Source organism: Aspergillus aculeatus (assembly GCF_001890905.1).
Source record: "Aspergillus aculeatus ATCC 16872 unplaced genomic scaffold ASPACscaffold_5, whole genome shotgun sequence".
Lineage (NCBI taxonomy): Eukaryota > Fungi > Ascomycota > Eurotiomycetes > Eurotiales > Aspergillaceae > Aspergillus > Aspergillus aculeatus.
In genome coordinates this window covers 63,305-81,322 of record NW_017962980.1, presented here as the reverse complement: position 1 = coordinate 81,322, position 18,018 = coordinate 63,305, and the positions used below count along the sequence as shown (strand labels likewise).

Below are 18,018 nucleotides of genomic sequence, written 5' to 3'. Positions count from 1 at the left end.
CGGGTTGGCCGTTTCTAAACAAGTGTTCGAGTCGAGTCGCACGCGCGGACTCCCCTCCTCGGGTGTTACCAGTGGATGCCCTGTGTTTCGTAGTGAGCTTAATTCTTCATTTTCAGTGGTGTCGTGTGTGTCGCGTGGAAGTGACGGGAGCTGGGGTTTAGAGTTGGGCATATGGGATTGATGTACAGGAGATGGCTGATGATTAGCCGATGTTGGATGTTTTTGCGTTTTTAGGATTGATTTCACCCTCGGGTCATGGGCTGGGAAAAAGGGTCGCCAAGACTTAGGGTGTCATGTATGGTCTGGATTCGTGCTGGAAGGTCTATGGATGCGTAGATGCTACATGGTCTTCGCTTGGCTCGCCTGGAAGGGTGCTGTCTCGGGGAAGCCGCATACGAGAAAGCCGTCTACCAAGGGGCATATATTTGACTGTAGACGACAAGACACAGACAATAGTCTATGGATTCGGCAGCCAGACAGCACCGTTGCTAATCCCAGACGACCCCAATCCCACGATCGGCGATGGCGGCGCGAAACTCCCCAATATCCTCGCCTCGCTCCTTCATCACCCACTCCAGGGTGTCCCCGAATGTCTCCCCATTATCCCGGAACCAGTCGCCCATGTCCCGCACATAGGCCTCGACCTGTTCCTTGAGCAGGGCGTGATCCCGCAGCCACAGCACCTGACCCGGATCAAGCTTCATCATGTCCTGCACGACGTAGTAGTGCGGGATCTCATCTCCCCACCCTTCAGATCCGGGGTCATGGAACAAATCGTTCCGGAAGCGGGATTTGTACTTGGCCGAAGATTCGAAGTTGCTCGGATGAGTAGTGTGGAAGTACCGCTCAGTCACCAGGTCGGAAGGCTTCGCGAACAGACTCTGGGGGCCCGTGGGTGCTTCAGGCGCCGCCGCCGCCGTTGTCGGGTAATTGAGATGAATGTTGAACATCAACTGGTGGGTGCTCTCGGGGTATCGTTTCTTGAATTTACGCTGGATGGTCCCGTTGCTGGGGCAGATGTGGTTCTGCACGACATCCCCGATGATCGCGCGCACATCCTCGATCTCGGCCAAGTCGGCGGTGGACCAGTTGTGCAGCAACTGCGCGCGTTCGCTGACGATATGGGGCAGAGTGCGAGTGAACCGGCTGTGGTCGTGCGTGTGAAAGGCGCGATGATACAGCCACAGACGGTAAATCGCGCGCCGGAGCCGGAATCGCTCCTCGTCGGAGAGCGTCCGGCGGTTCTCGAAATCCAGCTTCCATTTTTTGAGAGGGTATATGGCTTCCCATTTCTGGGCCACGCACCCAATATATATGATCTGTCGGAGAAGGGGGTCGGTCAGAGGTGCGGTGCGCGACACGTGCGCTGCCTGGCTGGTATTTTGAGTCACGATTTGGATGATATCATCTAGCGGGCCAAACTCGAGCTCCGCGACATCGTAAAGGATCTGTAGTTTATTGGATCGGTGGAAAACAGTGTGCAATCGACGGCACGTGGAGGCAAGGTTTATGACATCGGTGACACTTTCGCAGGAGCGGAATATATGGAGCAGAAGCTCCGCGGCTAGTATATTGAAGGACATGGTTCTGGACTATGGCTATCTTCATACGGTGTCAGCTCCATCTGAACGTTAAGGCCGATCTCTGCATTGGAAGAATTATACCTATTGTAATATTTCTAAGAGAGTTTCGAGAGTGGATTGTAGAAGATTAGATGACAAATGTCGCTGTCAAGGACAGAGCTGTCGTCGCTGCAAGCTCAATACCCCTGCGGCCGCTGTCGCAATAGAGATTCGGACCTAGATCGCGACCCCACCTCTGGGGATTACCAAAACAGATGAAAAACGGGTAGGGACCGTTGCCATAGCGTCAGGGACAGGACAAGCTCCAAGCAGCCACGAGGGGCTGGGGAGTGAAACAGATGCCATGATGTCTGTTAAGGAGTTGTAGTCGCGGCGATGGGGGAAGCCGGCGAGGCGATAAGGAGAGGCGGACGTCAGGTCACTTGACACAATCGCCTTCCTCTTCACCCTCCCTTATCTCAAAACCCCAATGCACTTGTACATATGGATACCAAAAGGAGGCAGGGAATGAGCTGTTCGACATTCTTAAGCTTGTAAGTCATATATGATGTATACACTCCCTTATTCCCTATCTCTGGGGCAATTTGGTAATTTGGAAAAAGCCAATATGATAGCTCTCTACACAATGACTGCAAGTACACATATGCAGAAGGGTTACTAATGGCAACAGCCTGATAGAGGCAAGCCATGAAATGCATTGGGGATTCATCGAAATGAGCGCAAATTGAACGATAACGTCAAGTACTTTTATTATTGTCACACCAGACGCCTTGAAAGAGAACCATGAATGTACCCCCCCACATCAATACATATACATCCCTTCAGGATATCAGAGTCTAATAGGGCGTAGAAATAACAGAAGAAAGCGATGCGAAACAGAAAACCGATTATGCGAACAGGTGCCGTGTGTCCAGAGCACCGGGCTTCTTCTCGCCGTCACCCAATCCCAGATTCGACCGCTTCGCGAAACGGTCCGTCTCGGCATCCCTGCGGTTGGCGTGGCGGGCGGCCTTGCCAATGCGGATGTCACGGCGGACCTGGTTGGGGCTCACGTATTCCTTGTTCTCGTAGATGACAGGACCGCCAAAGCTGCCCTCCAGGATCACGATCGGCGTCAAGACAAAGCGAGGTCCAATCTCGACGAGAGAGATCTCCGGCTGTCCATCCTTCTTCTTGGGAGCGGGCTTCGCGTCCTTGGCCTCCTCCTTCTTGCTCTCGCCCTCAGACTCCCGAATCTCATAGACGCGGATCCAGATCTTGCCATCCACACCAAAGACACCAATGATGCGGTCAACAAACGGCTTCATACCCTTAACGCCACGCTTGGGAACGCAGAAGACACCGCGGATCATCTCCCTGATCAAACCCCGGTATTCGCTGCCGGGGGAGCTCATGAGCGGGCCTTGCTCGTCGAACGAGCGGTCGAAAACCACGAGACCCCGACCGCCCTTCAAGCAGTTTCCGCTGAAACCGGCATTCAGCTCGGCCATGGTGTGCAGGTTGTTGACGTGAAATTTGATGGTAGGTCCATTGGGAGGGCGCGCAAGCCAGAGGTACAGATCTTGACCCTGCTTACGAGCCTCGAGGAAGAAGATAACGTTGCAAGAGTGAAGATCAGCGAGAGAGTTCAGGAGGAGGTTGTAGCCAGCGGTCTTCTTTTTCGTGTCGAGTTTGCTTTCCTTGTGAGTGTGGGGGAGAAGAGAGGCAAGGTCTGCGAGCAGGTGTCGGTGGCTAGAGAGGAAGTAAAAATCCACGGTTAGCAATTGGAGTCTTGTCCCTCAACTCCCAGGCTCAGATGTAGAAGAACGCACCGATAAGTTACACCTCTGGAGGTCAACATCAGGACGCGAGTCTTGGGCATGAACCCAGAAGCAAGCTGCTTCTTCGCCGCTTCAGTAGTGATTTCCTCGTCGTCTTCGCTGTCGCTCGAATCGTCGGCGTCAGCAAGGAGTTCCTCCATTTCAATATCCTCCTCATCGAGCTCCTGCTCCCGAGCGATGCGCTGGGCGGCTTTCTTCGAAACGGTTTTGTAGACGGACGCCATGGTGATTGCGGTATGCTGTGATTTGTGAAAGTCCGAATCTGTTGATCACCCGCAAAATTCAGAGGATTCCGGGCAGAATTATTTTTTGGTCTACACCGCCTTTGGCGATTAACATCACGTGACTATATCCACACTCTCACCACTTTGTGGACTGCGGAGACCTTATCTGGTTAGTCTACTCCGTACCTTGCGAAGCTATTCACATTCATATGCAGTGCTCTGAATTTTTTCATACTATCATTTGGCTCCATACTCAATGAGCCGTACCTTAAGTTTGATGATTCTCTTGTCACGACTTACTCTTCATCTCATCATTGCCATCACTGCTCCCAATTGAATCAAGAAATGGCTGGCATCTTCTCAGTACAATCGAGGTCGATTTCAAGCTTATTCTCTTGACTCCGAGAGCACAATACCCAAGCTTCAATGTCTTTCATTGCCATGTGTATCGGCGATTTCTGCCTCTCTCTGTAGTAGGATCAAGTCTTCGCTCCATGTAGTCTCAACGCTTATAGCCGGTTCAAGACGGCTTTGAACGATTCCCTGTCGCCCTGCAAAATAATTGCGCCATGATGCAGATACCACGCTAGTCAGAGATTCATCTCAACGTATAGAGCTCAGTGCACGATGAAGCCCTGAAAAGCCCTCTTGGGATACCTTCATTCCAGCAACTCGGTTTGCGAAGCTTAGCTTTTGCGACAAACTCCATTCATCACGCTGACAGAGAAGCGCGTACAGCATGCCGGCATTGAAACTATCGCCAGCACCTATTGTACTAATCAGAGTCAATGACCGACGCGACAAGTCTAACACAGTAGTCGTGGCGCATTGAGCCACTTGATTTCCACTTACTCCACGATACGAAAGTCTGGCGCGGTGTATGCGGGCTGATGAATCGCATCTTTGGTAGCAGTACTCAAGGCTACTGCTCCATGTTCACCCCATGTGCAGCACAGAAGCGAGCTAGCGTCAAAGATCAGTATATGGAGCATGAGAAAGCTTATGAATCTTGAACATACGCCTTCTTTGTCAGAGACGATTGTTCTTGAACACATTGCTCTGCCGAATTATACCCATTTCCCTACGGTTGTCAGCCTCGATTGCGGCAGAGACATGAGAACTGGGAATGTGTGTACCTGAGCCCAGCTCTTCGAATAGAAAACAACGTCGGCTTCCTCCGCGAGTTCCTGCAGCCCTGGCCGTCCTGGCTTCTCTACTTCGACGCTGATTCTGACCGAGGGGAAATGTTGCCGCAGGTAACGGATGCAGGACAGGGTGACCTCAGGTATCCGGCCCTATAGACCATGTCATTAGTCTCAAGCAAGAAGCCCTCTAGATGATCCGCAAACCTCAAAATGAAACCACGAAATCGTCGGGCCTAAAGTGTTGGCAATCGTGACAAATTCATCAACGGTCATCTCCGGAAGCTCGTTGTAGTTGACAATGGTCCGGCTCCCCGTCGCCTGGCTTTTGAAGATGTAACTCGAAGCAGGCTCTGTTAGATCTTCTCGGTAGATGCAGTGATCCAGGTTCACGTGCGGTTCAAATGCCGCCCGGATCTGCTGCGAAGCAGCCGATGAGCTGGCGGGCAGGATTGCAACCAGGTTCAATGATAGTTGCGCGGTCGATGAGCCGTGAGCAACCAACTGCTGCAGAACCTCAAGCGTGTTGGGGCAGTTGCCCCCTCTCCGACGAGAGATATTGGAAGCACGAAGCTTTTCATCTTCTCCAGGGTAATGGGGAGTCCTGATATATTGACGTCAGTTATGATCGGGCCGTTGACCGGGAGAGAATCCAAAGCCACCCACGTTAGGATCGTGTCTAGATAGCATGCGCCTACCGCAACGAGCGACATCCTGTTACTTGATTATCTACTGTCGGGTATACACAAGCTTAGATTACATTGAAAAGGCCTAAATAAGTACTGCACGAGCCTCGCCAGCGTTGAGAGGAGCTTGACCTTGATTTGCCGTGGGATTAGTCATGACCCACTGTCGACATCATCGTACAGCTCTCCCTAATGAAAACCCCATTCTCCAAGCTCAAGGCACAAAAGGACAGTGCAAATTTGCGTTAAAATACAATACCAAGGTGTTCCTTTCGTCGCAACGTGATTCTAACTTCTCCGAAAAATCACAGTCGTAGAAGATCAAACCGACCACAATTGAACAGTTTCGAAGCAGATTCGACAACAGAACAGTGGCCATAGGGAAAACATGCGGAGTATGAAGAGTCAAAAGTATCGAACTGAAAGTCAATAGTGGTATGTTTGGACACAGACAGTTCAGGAACTGAGAATTCGATCTGGATCAAAATGGAAACAATGGGTATGCTCGCGCTATTTGCAAGAGACCGATAGAAGGATGCTCCCACAAAACTAGAGAATGGCATCGATCGACTTAAGTAGATGCATGTTACGACTTCTCTACCATATCGTCAGAAGCCGCGACTAGGTATGCTTAGAGTGACGACTTACCTCAACAGACACGGCCAACTCCAGTCTCGGCTAGGTCAGCACGAGTCTGTTCCTCAGGAATTCCGGGCTCGATATCGCCACCTTCGGACGTGCAATCATCCCATTCGTTGTTGTCATCATGGTCGTGCATAGTGGTGTCAGCTTCGCCAGACTGAGCCCCAGCGTCCACAGATCCATGCGAATTGGCAGAGGATGTGAGTAGTTCCTTGTCCGCCCTCGAACCACGCTTCCAGTCGGGAAACTTATGGCTCATGCGAGTCCCATATCTCTGTCTTCATGACCGGTCAGACACAGGAAGAGCGAGACATAGCAGATATCTTCCAAGCATGGAAGACAGGAAACTCACCTGGCGGCATTCCAGCTTCCACCAATCCTGTCACCAACTTCCTTCCATTCCTCTTCTGTGAGCTTGATCTTCTTGACATAAGCTATAGTTAACATCAAGTTCAGCTCCGAAGACTCGCTCCAAGCGAGTCTCTTCGCCTTATTCCTCGGCCTTTTGGTAGAGCGTGCCTTAGGGGAAGCTCTCTTCGAGTTATTAGTGATCCTGGCCATCGTGATACAGGTCGAAACAGTAGTATGTGAAGAGTGTTTGTGAGACTTAAAGCTAGATTAAACTTCTAAGAAGATGTGGGTGCGTGGGGTTAGGGGAGAGGGGGGAGGGTGAGGGGAGTGATAGGATCTAAGAGAAACACGCATTACAAAGAAGCCCCGGCCTAGTGCGGCAGCGCATACAGTAACCAGGGTCTGCTGACCCTTGCGCATCGACAAGTGAATAAATCAGAATGTTATTTTCAGCGCAACCTAGCCTGACTCACCTCGTTTCATGTCGGCATGAACGATGTCATCGACATTTGCCGCCCTTTTTTTCACAGCGGAATAAAGCTGTGCAAAGCGTGGTCGATGCCGCTCATCGGATATCTACCCGAGCTTACTATGTAGGTGGTGGATGTAGCTGAATAACTTTACAGTTGAACTGGCTGGCTGGATGATGATGTTCTTATTTTGGTCTTCCTTCATCCGGACAAAGACTGATCTACTCATATGAGGATATTGGGCGTTGTGATGGGGGTGGTAATGAGATGAAGACTACTTCGCTCTCGACATCAAAACAAAGGGAAGCATGCTGAGAGCGATTAATATCTAGGAATCTGTTTGATAGGGCGCCATATCAGAGACTAGCTAGTAGTAAAGACTTGGGAGTTGCCGCGCTTGAGTAGGATTCTTCGGAGATTAGCACTAAGCTAGTATTTCACTGATGTTTATACCATGGACCCATGAGCATAGTTGGGTACTTGTGGAGGGTTTGACTTTGAGGTCGTCTCTAAGGCTGAACTTCTGGACGAGAGTATGATAAGGGAGAATATGGGTCTTTCTCTAGCTGATCCTGAAAGGCGACCTAATCCATGATTCTAAGAAAGCCTCCATCCGGCATACTAACAAGCACGAATTTGCTGCCGTCGACATACTCGCTATTTCTCGAGAGTCAAAGCAGTGTTTGAAATTTGACGACTAATGACTAGCTCTATTTAACGCTGCATTGCTCAAGTTTGGAAGGTAAAGAGTTACATAACAAGGAGATCTATATTCGATGTGTAGCACCTACAAATAAGATCAAAGACAGCTACCTTTGACCAGATTAAGTCTGTTGGGTAGAATCATCTATCGTTTGACCTACTGATGCGTTCGAATTTGGCCCTTCAGATGGTTAGATAAAAGGTGGCATTGATAGCTCGGTTGTTTGGCAATCTAATTAAGTCTGGAACAGACAAGATCCTTCGAACGAGACTATCTAGTATCTCTTTCAGCTCTTGCAAGCTCTGCTAGTTGATCTGAATTGGTGAACCAGCTGTCGCAGTCTTTATCCTCTATCCGTCAGCCAAAGGTGTGTTCAGTCAGGGTATAACGAACCACGTGATCATTAGCTACCATTAGTGAAACCCTACTCGCAGGCTGTAAGAAGGATATGGTGTAAAAACAAGGTCCTTGTACACGCTTTCTTTGTAGTTTCTATGCTTAAACGTGGGTTGTTATGCTCCATGCACGTTTAAAAAATCCAGCGAATGAGGCTGCTGTCACCTGCAGCATGCCACTAGCCGACATACAGAAGCTCTCTACCAAATTTGCGTCATTGTTGGGAGAACTGTAGAGGCTCCGCAGGCTTCCTTTCAGAATGGCCGAAATCTTTGTCGGTAATGCAGTATGGTGGCGGCTGTGTGGCTAGATTATCTTGATGATCAATTCTAACCCAGGATCGTGAATTATAAATTTCATCCTCTTACGTGCATCAAGGTGCAAACTTCTCAGTCACTTCTCCAGATTTCTAGGAATCATCTACATACTTCGTGTCAAGACTACGCTTCTACAAAAGAACGCCCCATCTTCTCTCTCCAAGCTCAACCATGCAGAATCCAAAACGTGGCAAGGCCGTGCCGACTGACACCCCGGCGTCCAAATTTTTGTACGCCATCCTCAAACAGTTGGATCTTAGATCGGTTTGTACTTCAGCCCAGAAGGGATGATTCCATCTTAATGACAACTCGCTAGGTTGATTGGAACCTAGTAGCCTCTGATCTCGAAATCTCCAATGGCCACGCTGCACGGATGCGATACTCACGGTTTAGACAGCAGATGGAGGGCAACGTTCCATCAACCCGGGCTCCCCGTGCTAAGAAAGACAACACCAAGTCGAGCAAGGGTAGTTTGCCCAGCGAGAACGGCCAGAAGAGTCTTCTATCCCTTTCTTCAGAGCCAGTGGCGAACCAGGGATTTTCAGCTCCCTACGGCGAGCATGTTTCCTCCTTGATGATGCCAACTCCTGGTCCTTCGCTCTCTCCTATGATGCCGCCTACTCATCCAGCTGCGCGACTACCATACCATCCCTCTCCTCTTCCTACACCCGAGGTAAAGCACGAACCTCTGGAGGCTACTTTCGAGCCTTGCCTGGAGTCTATGTTTAAAGCCGAGCCCTACGATGAGCACGTCCCATCGCTGGTGGATATCCCTCTGACTACATCTTTCCCAATGTCGACTATCCCACCAGCTGTTGCGCCGTACACTTCTATGTTTGCCAGCTCAGGCAACCCGGTCATGTATCCATCTGCAGCCGCACTTCAGCCCGGGCTTCAAGCTGAGTTTCGACCTGCGTTTCAGCCCGAGCCATTCTACCACGAGCCCTTCGGAGCTCAGCACCTGAACAATTTCTGGTGGCCTAAGATACAGCCGGAGCAGGTGATAGTGGGAGAGGATATGGAGGTCGAAGAAGAAATCAAGGAGGAGCCGCGAGAGGATGGTGATGCTACGAGTGAGTAGATTAGGGTTGGGTCTGGGAATTTGGTTTATCGCTATCACTATCGTGTTGTATGCTATCATGTTTGAATGCAACTGATGAGCTCGTGGCCCAAGTCATACATCTTGTTTTCTGCGCTTTTGTTCCTCTCCTGGTCGGACTACAATAGTAACACATACACTAACAAGATGACTTCTGGTTACTTTGTATAGCAACTGCATCCTCCTGGAATTACAAAACATAAGTGCGTCACTTTGTAGTGCGCGTGTTACGACAGTTGGTTTGCTGGATGTGATCAAGATCTGCCTTGACTGAGACTGACCCTCTCTTCACATCTGGCCTTGCTTTGAACTGTTTCCATTCTTTGCAATCCTCCCTCGACAACCCCCTTATCAGTTCTAATATCTCCCACTACCCCCACAAGTCATTAGCACACGACTCTGATTCAAACCATTTCACTAGAGTAAGCCAATCTTCAACTTCATGTCTTCTCAGCCAGCTAGAAGGGTGAGGACCAGAATTATTCCCTCACCATCTGTCTTGCATACCCTTCCCAGCAACCGTCCTCATTTCATTGCACACATCCCCTCCCCAAACGGTCCTTCTATTAGGATTTCCTCAACCATCATACAAGCTACCGTGTCAAAACCAATACTTCAGTCCAAATCAAAACCTGACTTCTAAGTTCCAGTCTACTTCGCCTCAATCATCATGCCTGGCGCCAAACAGGCAAAATCCGAGGATGAAATTCCTCAGATTGATGCTCAGTTCATTGTCCAGTGTGTCATGAACATGACATCTGACAGACAGGCGAGTTCTCTTCTTCCTTGCGTTCTCTCACTACTATCGCTAAGCATTCTATACAGGTCGATTTGAACAGAGTGGCCGCTGCCCTTGGCTATACCAATGTTGCCTCCACCGCGAACCGATTCCGCGCCCTGCGCAAGCGTTATGGGTTTGACCTCGAAGCCACCCAGACAACTGGAAGCCCCACCAAGATAGATAGCGCGTTGGCTGGAGGGAACGGTCCCATGGATGCTCAGAACGGGCAGGCCGGCCTTGAACTGACTACCCCGACCAAACGCAAGGCGCCTGCGAAGGGAAACCCCCGAAAGAAAACCAAGGCCAATGCCGAGGGGGCCGCTGAGTCGAATAACTCCGATGAAGCTCAGGCTGGGTCGGATGTCGATACCAAGCCGAACACAAAGGATCGCAAGAAGGGCGCTGCTGCCCGTGCCAAGTTTGCTCCCAAGGTGGAAGTTGTGGTTGCGCCTGAGACCCAAGATAGGCTTGATCTTGGAAGCGAGGTCGTTTAAGTGTTCCTTGAACGGTCTACGATACTGGTACGTTGCCTTGCAAGAAGAATCCGCTTGCTTTGGCGCTGATGAGATTTTGATATATAGGCAGATGGGGTGGTGTTCGACCGTTGTTGCTGGGGTCTTGAATCTTCCGTTCTTATCTTGTGTTGTTGACTCTTTCGAGGGATTAGCTCCAGCAACTTTGGGGATGGGATCCAGTTCATGTGCAGTCTTTTGATTTCCATTTCTTGTCACTTATTCACACTGATGGCCTTGGGGAAGGAACGCTGATGCTCCTGGCCTCTGCAGTCCAGACTCTTCATAGTAGGTTGAAGGGATGATATGTGGGACATGCAGTACAAAAAGTAGTTGACTGCCATTGCGCCTTCCTTCTTCTGCTCAACAGACTGTCTCACTAATTGTCCAAAAGCGGTTTTCCAAGCACTGGCCTCAAGCTCTTGTGTCCTTGTGTTAGGAATCAGGACCGTGTTCCACCAGTGAATAAACGTCAAGCTGATACTTCATTCACAGTTCCCCCAATTTGTTTGGACTCGCTCTGTTCTCTTCACTCTTGCTGCAACTCCTCGCTCAACTGGGCCAGGTCTTAAGAGATCCTTCTCTCACTCACTTCCCAGGTATCTTACATTGATCTCTCCCCCGCTTCGCCTTTTCTCATCCTACCGATCTACACTCCTCTACCCTCAGATCATTCCTCATCTCCACTCCACTATCAAAACCTTCGCACCTCAAGGCATCATCCACCCCTCTTCACCACGGCCGTACATATCGAAGATAACACACCCACCGGAGCGATCTCAGCAGAAGATGGCGCCAAACACACCATCGAAACCGAGAGCGCCTCGCCTCACCGCAGATGATCAAGTGCAGTTCCTTCTTAGCTGCATCCGCAACGCCACTGGCGGTGGCAAGGTAAGTCCTCTACTGTCCTCACCCCTCCACTTCTGGGCCCATTCATCTGGTACTTTTCAATACGACCCTTATACCGTCAACTCCCAGTCCCTACGTCCCATCCCTGCAACACAAACTCAGGGATCAAAACCGATCCCCAAGATTCCTAACTGACAAACCACCACCTCGAACAACGATAGATTGATTTCGCTAACGTCGCCGATGAATGCGACATTGTGACCAAAGGAGCCGCGTAAGTGATGCAGAGAGTCCTTTCCCCCCCTTCTTCGCCGTCACCTCGCCCCAAAAGTCATTCCATTCCATTAGCTATCAATCACACAATACATCTTCCCAAAGGAGAGAGCTGAGCTAATAGACGAACAAATGAACCAGCGCAAAACGCTACGAGCGTCTCCTGAAAGCAAACAACATCGCTCCAGCGGGGGGCAGCAATCTTACCTCGAAAACCACCAACGATGAGAACGCTGATGAAGACGAAGCCGATGGACTTGAGGCCGCCGCGACGGGAGGAGCAGGCAAGAGTCGCAAGCGTAAGAGCCCAACTGCTACTGCGGCTGCTATATCTGGTCGAAAGGGGAAGACGAGTGGCCTGCTGGCTAGAAAGAGGACAAAAGGCCAGCTCATGAAGGAGATGGCTGTGGCTAGAGCGCATAGAATGGTTGGGATGAGTGATTCCGGGGATGAGACTGTTAAGCAGGAAGATGGGGAGGAGGACGAGAATGTTGATGATGATGGTTTGACCATCAAGAAAGAGGATGCTGATGAGGAGATACTTATGGAAGACGAAAACTGAGATGGGGCGACTGGGGCTGGCAAAGAGACGCTGGGCTTGGACCAGGCTGGCTTCGACGATCGTGACCAGTAGGTGGCTGTTTAAGGAACATGATTGTGGTGAAGCAGACTAAAGACTCGGTTGGAGGCTGAGCATCTAGGTTCTTGCAGGGCGTTCGGTACTATGTCGTCTCCAGGTCTTTTGTGATTCGTTTTCGGACTGCGGTGACCTCCAGCCTGTCTGTGCTTCGGTTGAGAGGCTTCTTCGATTTGAGGATGGATATTTTTACAGGGGCTATCTTTGTCCTAATTGGAATTTTTACACGCGCGGCTCTCGAGATCATCAGCTCCTTTGGTGGGCGGTAAATGGCAAGCCTTGCTTTGGTCGACGTTTCTTTATGTGAAACCCGGGTTGATAGCATGTTGAAGAGCAATGGGCTTTGCTGATGGTTCATCTACCGGGAAAACATCGTGAATGCATAAAGTCGGTTGAAGCTGTTAAATACCAGCATGCATTGGAAAGTAGAGAAGTCAAATTCTATAGTAAGTAGACGCATGTCAAGGTAAGTTTGCTCAAAGGGTATCAGTAAAACGAATGAACAGAACCCAAAAATAACACAGAATCACTCCAGCTTCGTACCCGGAGTATACGCGGCAGAGGTGTTATGTCCAAATAGCACAGAACTGACAGGCAGTGGTTGCCTGTCGAGCTTACATCATGTTTTAGGGTATCACAGTTGAAACCTTGCTGGGGGCTAAAGATAATTGAGGATGCGCCGGCTTAGAGGTCTGCCATTACAGACTCTAAGATCTTGCGTTTATAATTAGAGAGCGACCGTTCCTTCTTCTGCATCTGCGCACGAAGCTTGAGGTACCTTTGCCTCCACGTGGCTTCGGAGACGTTTCCATCCGCGCCTTCCACGTCGAATTCAGCATCGGTGATGCTGTCCAGCTCCGCAATACTGTTGTCCAGCTCGTCCGTCGCCCGGAACGAGCTTTCAAACTTGTTACTGTCCGATGTGCCAATGTTGAGGTTTCCGTAAGTCACCTTGGTCGAGAACCGTAGCCCGTGCTTGTACTCGTGAGTGATCGTATATACGTGATTTGAAGGGGTTCCATCCACGCTTGGTGCAGTGGAGGAAGCCGAAGGCATCATCTCGATGTGGATGGTCATCACACTTTCGGTGACTCCGGGATAGCCGAATTGGTGTCCGAGACCCAGGTGCAACGCGGACATGAGGGCCGCTGAACCGCCTGGTATCTTCGCGTATGTGGGCGTGAGGCTTGAGACAACAGATGATGCTAAACCCCGGCCCTCTTCCGCACTGAGAGGAGCAGACCGACCGACAACCCTACCACGCAGTAGCTCGCCTGCTAGAACACGTACAACGTCGTCCGCTGTAATCTCTGTTTGTTGCACGAGGTTGCGATTGGCATAAGAAGAGGGATTGGTGACACCCACATTGCCAGCATAGTCGTAAAGCGGTGCCAGAGTCCCGTTGCGCTGGTTATTCTCTGTTTTCATCATGCCAGAGGCGCCATGGACTCCGTTTACCGCCAAGGTGGGCGGTGTCGCGAGGCGCACAGGTCCTCCCGGGTGCTGTGGAACCTGGAGCTGCAGCTTATTCGGTTTGGGACCTAAATTGAATGGTGTAGGTGATTGCTGGTATGGTGAGTCACTAAACCGGTTAGTGTGCTCTTGATCGAGAACAATGGCAGGAGATGATCGGATTGCGGAGTTTGCTTGATGGGTAGATTCGGAGCGGACAGGATTCACTGGGAAGGATGAAAATGGGCCTGACACTGTTCCTCGATTGGGAGGTCGGCCCCGCGTCTTTCCATTGCTCCCATTGTTACTAGGCCAGGCAGATGATACAGCGGGGCCATGACGCCGTTTGGGGCGTGTCTTCTCACCAGTGGATGGTGTCACTGCTGAGCGTGGCTCTGCAGGCTGAATGAAGATTTCCGATTGATGATTACTTCTGGGAATAATGGCAGAATGAGGATAGCCGTTGGGCGAAGCATCGCGTTCAATATGCCTCCAACGCAGATCTTGACTTTGCTGGGGAGCATGAGTCACAGATGGACCCTCAGTTGAAAATGTATGCGCATTCCCCATCCACGGATCAGTCGACTCTATCTCATCAGGAAATGCACTGAATGGAATAGCGCTGGTGGGAAATGTCGAGGTCTGCCCGGAAAAGGGCCCTGGATTCATCACGTTCATGGATGTGTCAAGTTGTGGTCGCTTGGCGGCCTTTTCCATCGCCTCGAGCTCGGCTCGCTTTCGCCCGCGTTTTGGCTTCCACTGAGGGACGAGCGCTCGCAAGGCAAGATCTTCCTCGAGTGGTACCCCATCCCGGCTCTCGCTTATAATACCGCTAGGCGGGAGCTGAGTGTAATAAGGATGAGGGTGTCCTAGACAATATTCAAAGAAGGCATCGACATGCATCGCACGCATCCAGCGCTACCGGAAGTTAGCGCTCGAACTTTTTCTTGGTACAAAACAAGGCATCAAAAATATAATCACGGAACGGACCTTGAGTCGCACTGCATATTGCTGAACTTTCTGCGTGCTTTGTTTCTTTTCCATGCAGGGCGGCTCTACCCCCAGCTCGATAGCCAGCTGAATCCATGTCTTTAACTCTTTGCAATCCAGCTTCTTGATCAGTTCGTAAAGCGCAAATATACTGAAGCTCTTTCCATCACTCCGTGGAGGGCATCTGAAGGTCTTTCGTAACTCCGACGTGTCCATCGACAAAGGGACATTCGGATTACAATAGAATATAAACATAATGTATGCATCGTCGATGCTTGCGTCCGTGATGTCGCGAGACGGAAGAGATCGGGTCTCAGCCGATTCCATCTGTTCTCGAGTAGACCTCTGGCGCAAAGAGTCATAGTGGGGAGGAGACAAGGAGGGTGCTTGGCGCACTGGCGCTGACGCTGGCGCTGGCGCTGGCGCTGGTGCTGGAGTTGGTACTTGTGCCGGTGCTAGTGCTGGGGGCACGCCAGGGCGTGGGGCGGTTGGCGATGCTTGTAAGCTGCGCGGGGTGGCTTTGCGGTGAAGAGGGGGCGATTTGGAGGTGGCAATCTGACTGCGAGCACTACCTATTGAAGATGCGCTATGTAAGCCAGGCTCCGGAGCAGGATACCTGGCGTACTGCTGGATAATCATCGGCGGAGGCCCTAATTCCGTCCGGTCTGGCTGGACCGGTTGAACTGGTTGGACCGGCTGGTTCATTACATTTGGAAACGAAGCTTCCATTTTGATAGGGCGTTGGTAAAAACGGTCTAAACCGAATTACCGGTGTTGACTTCTGGAAATCAATGAAAAGGCGACGGAACTGACAAGACAAGATGGAATGCATAAGTATAGTAGGGAAGCGGGAAGGTCTCAAATCGAGGGCTGGAACGGGCCAAAATATAAAGTCAAGTCTTATTAGACGGCGGTTGTAAAAGCACGGGGTATTTCGGGGGCCAGCCCAATAGTTGCAGTGCGCGATTGGAGGGATCGGATCCTCGTGATAGGTTCGCTCAAACCGGAGGAAGTACCTAGTTGCAGGTGGTGCAGTGAGGTGCAGTGGTATTGTTGATAACGTACGGTAGCTGTACGTATGTAGGTAGGTATATACAAACTTAAGCAAGCAATGGATGGATGGAAATTAGCGACACGGCATTGGAGCAATCAATGCAGGATCATCGCAACAGCGACCGAAAAGATCAAACAACATTGTTGTTCGCAAGCGCCCGACGAGAAAGAAGGAGAAGAGAGAAAGGGAAAGAGGGAAAAAGAGGAGAGAGGGTGGCTGGACGACGGCGGCGCTTTAAGGAAGCCCGATGATAGATTAGGAACTTGAGAGGAGCTGACTGTTGCTATTTCGGGTCTCCCCTCGATCCCTCTCCAGGCTTAGCGTTGTGGCCTCAGGGCGGGGGAAATTGATGCCTGGGCCAGTGCCTTCCAGTGCCTTTCAGTGCCGCCATTCGCATTCAATTGCATTCATTTGAAGTGAACATTCGATTGCCTGTCACGCAGTCACACCCTATCACATGCACCCCTTAGCATTTTAGCCGCCGGTCGCCTGAGCAATTAGGCCACAAGAATCGACTGATCAACTAACGAACTGGATTGCTGCGGAAATCCAGCGACTTTCCCTTTCCGCTTTAGATCCGACTTAGCGCTGCTTTTTGCTTACTAAGCAGCCCGGAGTGTAGAAAAAGCACAAAATTACGTATTCTAAATAATGTCTGAGCGATCTCGGATTGCTCCGAAAGTAAAGACTGAAGAAAGTAACTATTATTCTAAAAGTTCGTCTGGACTTATTAGTACGGGTTATAGAATCTATTTAAACTGTATATAATTAAGTTTATATATCTTACTTTAATACCGCTGGAGTGCCCGTTGATTTTCTAGTCTTCTCTAAATATTAAGTCTATATCAGCAGTCTCACATTAGATATAAAATTTTTATTTTATAATAATATTATAATTTTACAGTAGGAATTTAATCTATATTCTGACAATATCTATCTACTCTGTAATAAATAAGATAATCCAGCTGCAGTCGGAAATAGAAGCGTCGGCGTATATAAAAAATAACTACAGAATTAAAGTTATAAATTATAAGTTGCAGATACAAGCATGTTTAAAGCCGGCAGATTTAATCTATTTTTATAAGCAAGTACTACATAACCCGCTGGTGTGGGCGTTAGCAGCGGATATAATTTAAAATAAGAAACTAAAATATTTCGAATGGATTAATATAAGTATAGTCTGTATATATAGCAAGATAGAAGGACCTAGTCTTATTAATATAACTAAAATACAAGTTTTAACTGCTTAAATATTAAAGAATATTTTATTTTCTATACCGAAGCCTTCGTAGAAGCCGGAGTTGCCTACTTATACTGTTATAGAAGAAACAACAGCAGTGCCGGAGAAGCTGATTGGAAACAGGCCGAAAATTCCAGCTGTAGTTACCACCGAGCTTCCTGAAGCGCTTTCGGTCTCAATGGTTGGGTAAGAAATCCAGAACTGGCATTCTGTGGGGTTTTTTTCAGAACAGCAGTAGCAAGGCTTAGCATGACGTGTTATGTCATTCTTCTTTCTGTAGATAGAAATGAAAATTTCCGCCTCCAGAATGCTTTTTATCCGTATTATTCCAAGCCCATCAATGGTTCGTAGAACGGAGTCATCGACCTGGATCTGGAGGAGTACGTTTGAGGCAACCCTTATCTTTTCTTTTTATATCTCCCTGACCAGGCACAGAAGTCGCGAGAATGTTCAATTCGCCGTGATGGACGTCGAAGAGACACGGGCTGTCGACAATGAATCTGATCTCATTCATGTTCAGCAAATGCTGAGGACGGTCCGCAATTGAGGCAACCTGTGTCAACAACCCAACCCGGCCATCTAGACGCTTACACACTATGCACGGCAAAATGTGGAAACCGACGGCTCAGATTGCCGAAGTGTAGATAAGTCTGGTATCGGACAAGAAGATCTCCTGGGTGTATTACTGTCACCCGAAACTTAGCTGAAACTCATGAGCCTGTTGCCTCCGTCTAGCAAAGTACCTCCTGGCCTTGGCTGCAGTTGCAGTCGGTTCGTCATGACCAAGGATTACT

General features: G+C 49.7%; 7 protein-coding genes across 7 annotated transcripts; 2 read left to right on the top strand and 5 right to left on the bottom strand.

The window, feature by feature from the left end:
* Window positions 1–288: 288 nt before the first annotated feature.
* Window positions 289–1,833, bottom strand: ASPACDRAFT_77006 (uncharacterized protein). Its single transcript, XM_020204848.1, has 2 exons — window positions 1,665–1,833; window positions 289–1,602 (listed from the first exon to the last, which is right to left on the bottom strand). Exon 2 carries the CDS (start codon window positions 1,581–1,583, stop codon window positions 489–491), a length of 1,095 nt encoding a protein of 364 aa, XP_020057506.1. The 5' UTR covers window positions 1,584–1,602; window positions 1,665–1,833; the 3' UTR covers window positions 289–488.
* Window positions 1,834–2,080: 247 nt separating this feature from the next.
* On the bottom strand, window positions 2,081–3,646 carry ASPACDRAFT_115725 (ribosome biogenesis protein BRX1). The gene is made up of 2 exons (XM_020195919.1): window positions 3,395–3,646; window positions 2,081–3,314 (listed from the first exon to the last, which is right to left on the bottom strand). Exons 1-2 carry the CDS (start codon window positions 3,625–3,627, stop codon window positions 2,471–2,473), a joined length of 1,077 nt encoding a protein of 358 aa, XP_020057505.1. The 5' UTR covers window positions 3,628–3,646; the 3' UTR covers window positions 2,081–2,470.
* Window positions 3,647–4,047: 401 nt separating this feature from the next.
* On the bottom strand, window positions 4,048–5,572 carry ASPACDRAFT_1866447 (ketohexokinase). The gene is made up of 6 exons (XM_020197875.1): window positions 5,436–5,572; window positions 4,977–5,373; window positions 4,764–4,922; window positions 4,647–4,708; window positions 4,480–4,590; window positions 4,048–4,402 (listed from the first exon to the last, which is right to left on the bottom strand). The coding sequence occupies exons 1-6, from the start codon at window positions 5,480–5,482 to the stop codon at window positions 4,231–4,233; spliced, it is 948 nt and encodes a 315-aa protein (XP_020057504.1). The 5' UTR covers window positions 5,483–5,572; the 3' UTR covers window positions 4,048–4,230.
* Window positions 5,573–6,104: 532 nt separating this feature from the next.
* On the bottom strand, window positions 6,105–6,658 carry ASPACDRAFT_41424 (uncharacterized protein; the record flags this gene model as incomplete). The annotated part of the gene is made up of 2 exons (XM_020200936.1): window positions 6,105–6,375; window positions 6,450–6,658. 2 exons carry the CDS (start codon window positions 6,656–6,658, stop codon window positions 6,105–6,107), a joined length of 480 nt encoding a protein of 159 aa, XP_020057503.1.
* Window positions 6,659–8,505: 1,847 nt separating this feature from the next.
* ASPACDRAFT_58895 (uncharacterized protein) lies at window positions 8,506–10,708 on the top strand (the record flags this gene model as incomplete). Its single annotated transcript, XM_020203396.1, has 4 exons — window positions 8,506–8,598; window positions 8,651–9,407; window positions 10,084–10,171; window positions 10,273–10,708. 4 exons carry the CDS (start codon window positions 8,506–8,508, stop codon window positions 10,706–10,708), a joined length of 1,374 nt encoding a protein of 457 aa, XP_020057502.1.
* An 807-nt stretch (window positions 10,709–11,515) lies between these two features.
* ASPACDRAFT_1854559 (uncharacterized protein) lies at window positions 11,516–12,829 on the top strand (the record flags this gene model as incomplete). The annotated part of the gene is made up of 3 exons (XM_020197393.1): window positions 11,516–11,620; window positions 11,800–11,852; window positions 11,993–12,829. The coding sequence occupies 3 exons, from the start codon at window positions 11,516–11,518 to the stop codon at window positions 12,411–12,413; spliced, it is 579 nt and encodes a 192-aa protein (XP_020057501.1). The 3' UTR covers window positions 12,414–12,829.
* Window positions 12,830–12,885: 56 nt separating this feature from the next.
* abp2 (putative ARS binding protein Abp2) lies at window positions 12,886–16,143 on the bottom strand. Its single transcript, XM_020204847.1, has 2 exons — window positions 14,931–16,143; window positions 12,886–14,858 (listed from the first exon to the last, which is right to left on the bottom strand). Exons 1-2 carry the CDS (start codon window positions 15,657–15,659, stop codon window positions 13,173–13,175), a joined length of 2,415 nt encoding a protein of 804 aa, XP_020057500.1. The 5' UTR covers window positions 15,660–16,143; the 3' UTR covers window positions 12,886–13,172.
* Window positions 16,144–18,018: the final 1,875 nt, after the last annotated feature.

Bases quoted from the DNA above. Each gene is read 5' to 3' on its own strand.
- ASPACDRAFT_77006 (XM_020204848.1), bottom strand. From the start codon at position 1,583: ATGTCCTTCAATATACTAGCCGCGGAGCTTCTGCTCCATATATTCCGC.
- ASPACDRAFT_115725 (XM_020195919.1), bottom strand. From the start codon at position 3,627: ATGGCGTCCGTCTACAAAACCGTTTCGAAGAAAGCCGCCCAGCGCATC. The intron at 3,315-3,394 runs GTGCGTTCTTCT...CTTCCTCTCTAG, and splicing joins TCCAGAGGTGTAACTTATCG to CCACCGACACCTGCTCGCAG.
- ASPACDRAFT_1866447 (XM_020197875.1), bottom strand. From the start codon at position 5,482: ATGTCGCTCGTTGCGGTAGGCGCATGCTATCTAGACACGATCCTAAC. The intron at 4,923-4,976 runs GTTTGCGGATCA...CATGGTCTATAG, and splicing joins TTTCGTGGTTTCATTTTGAG to GGCCGGATACCTGAGGTCAC. The intron at 4,591-4,646 runs GTATGTTCAAGA...CTTTGACGCTAG, and splicing joins TCGTCTCTGACAAAGAAGGC to CTCGCTTCTGTGCTGCACAT.
- abp2 (XM_020204847.1), bottom strand. From the start codon at position 15,659: ATGGAAGCTTCGTTTCCAAATGTAATGAACCAGCCGGTCCAACCAGTT. The intron at 14,859-14,930 runs GTCCGTTCCGTG...AACTTCCGGTAG, and splicing joins AATATGCAGTGCGACTCAAG to CGCTGGATGCGTGCGATGCA.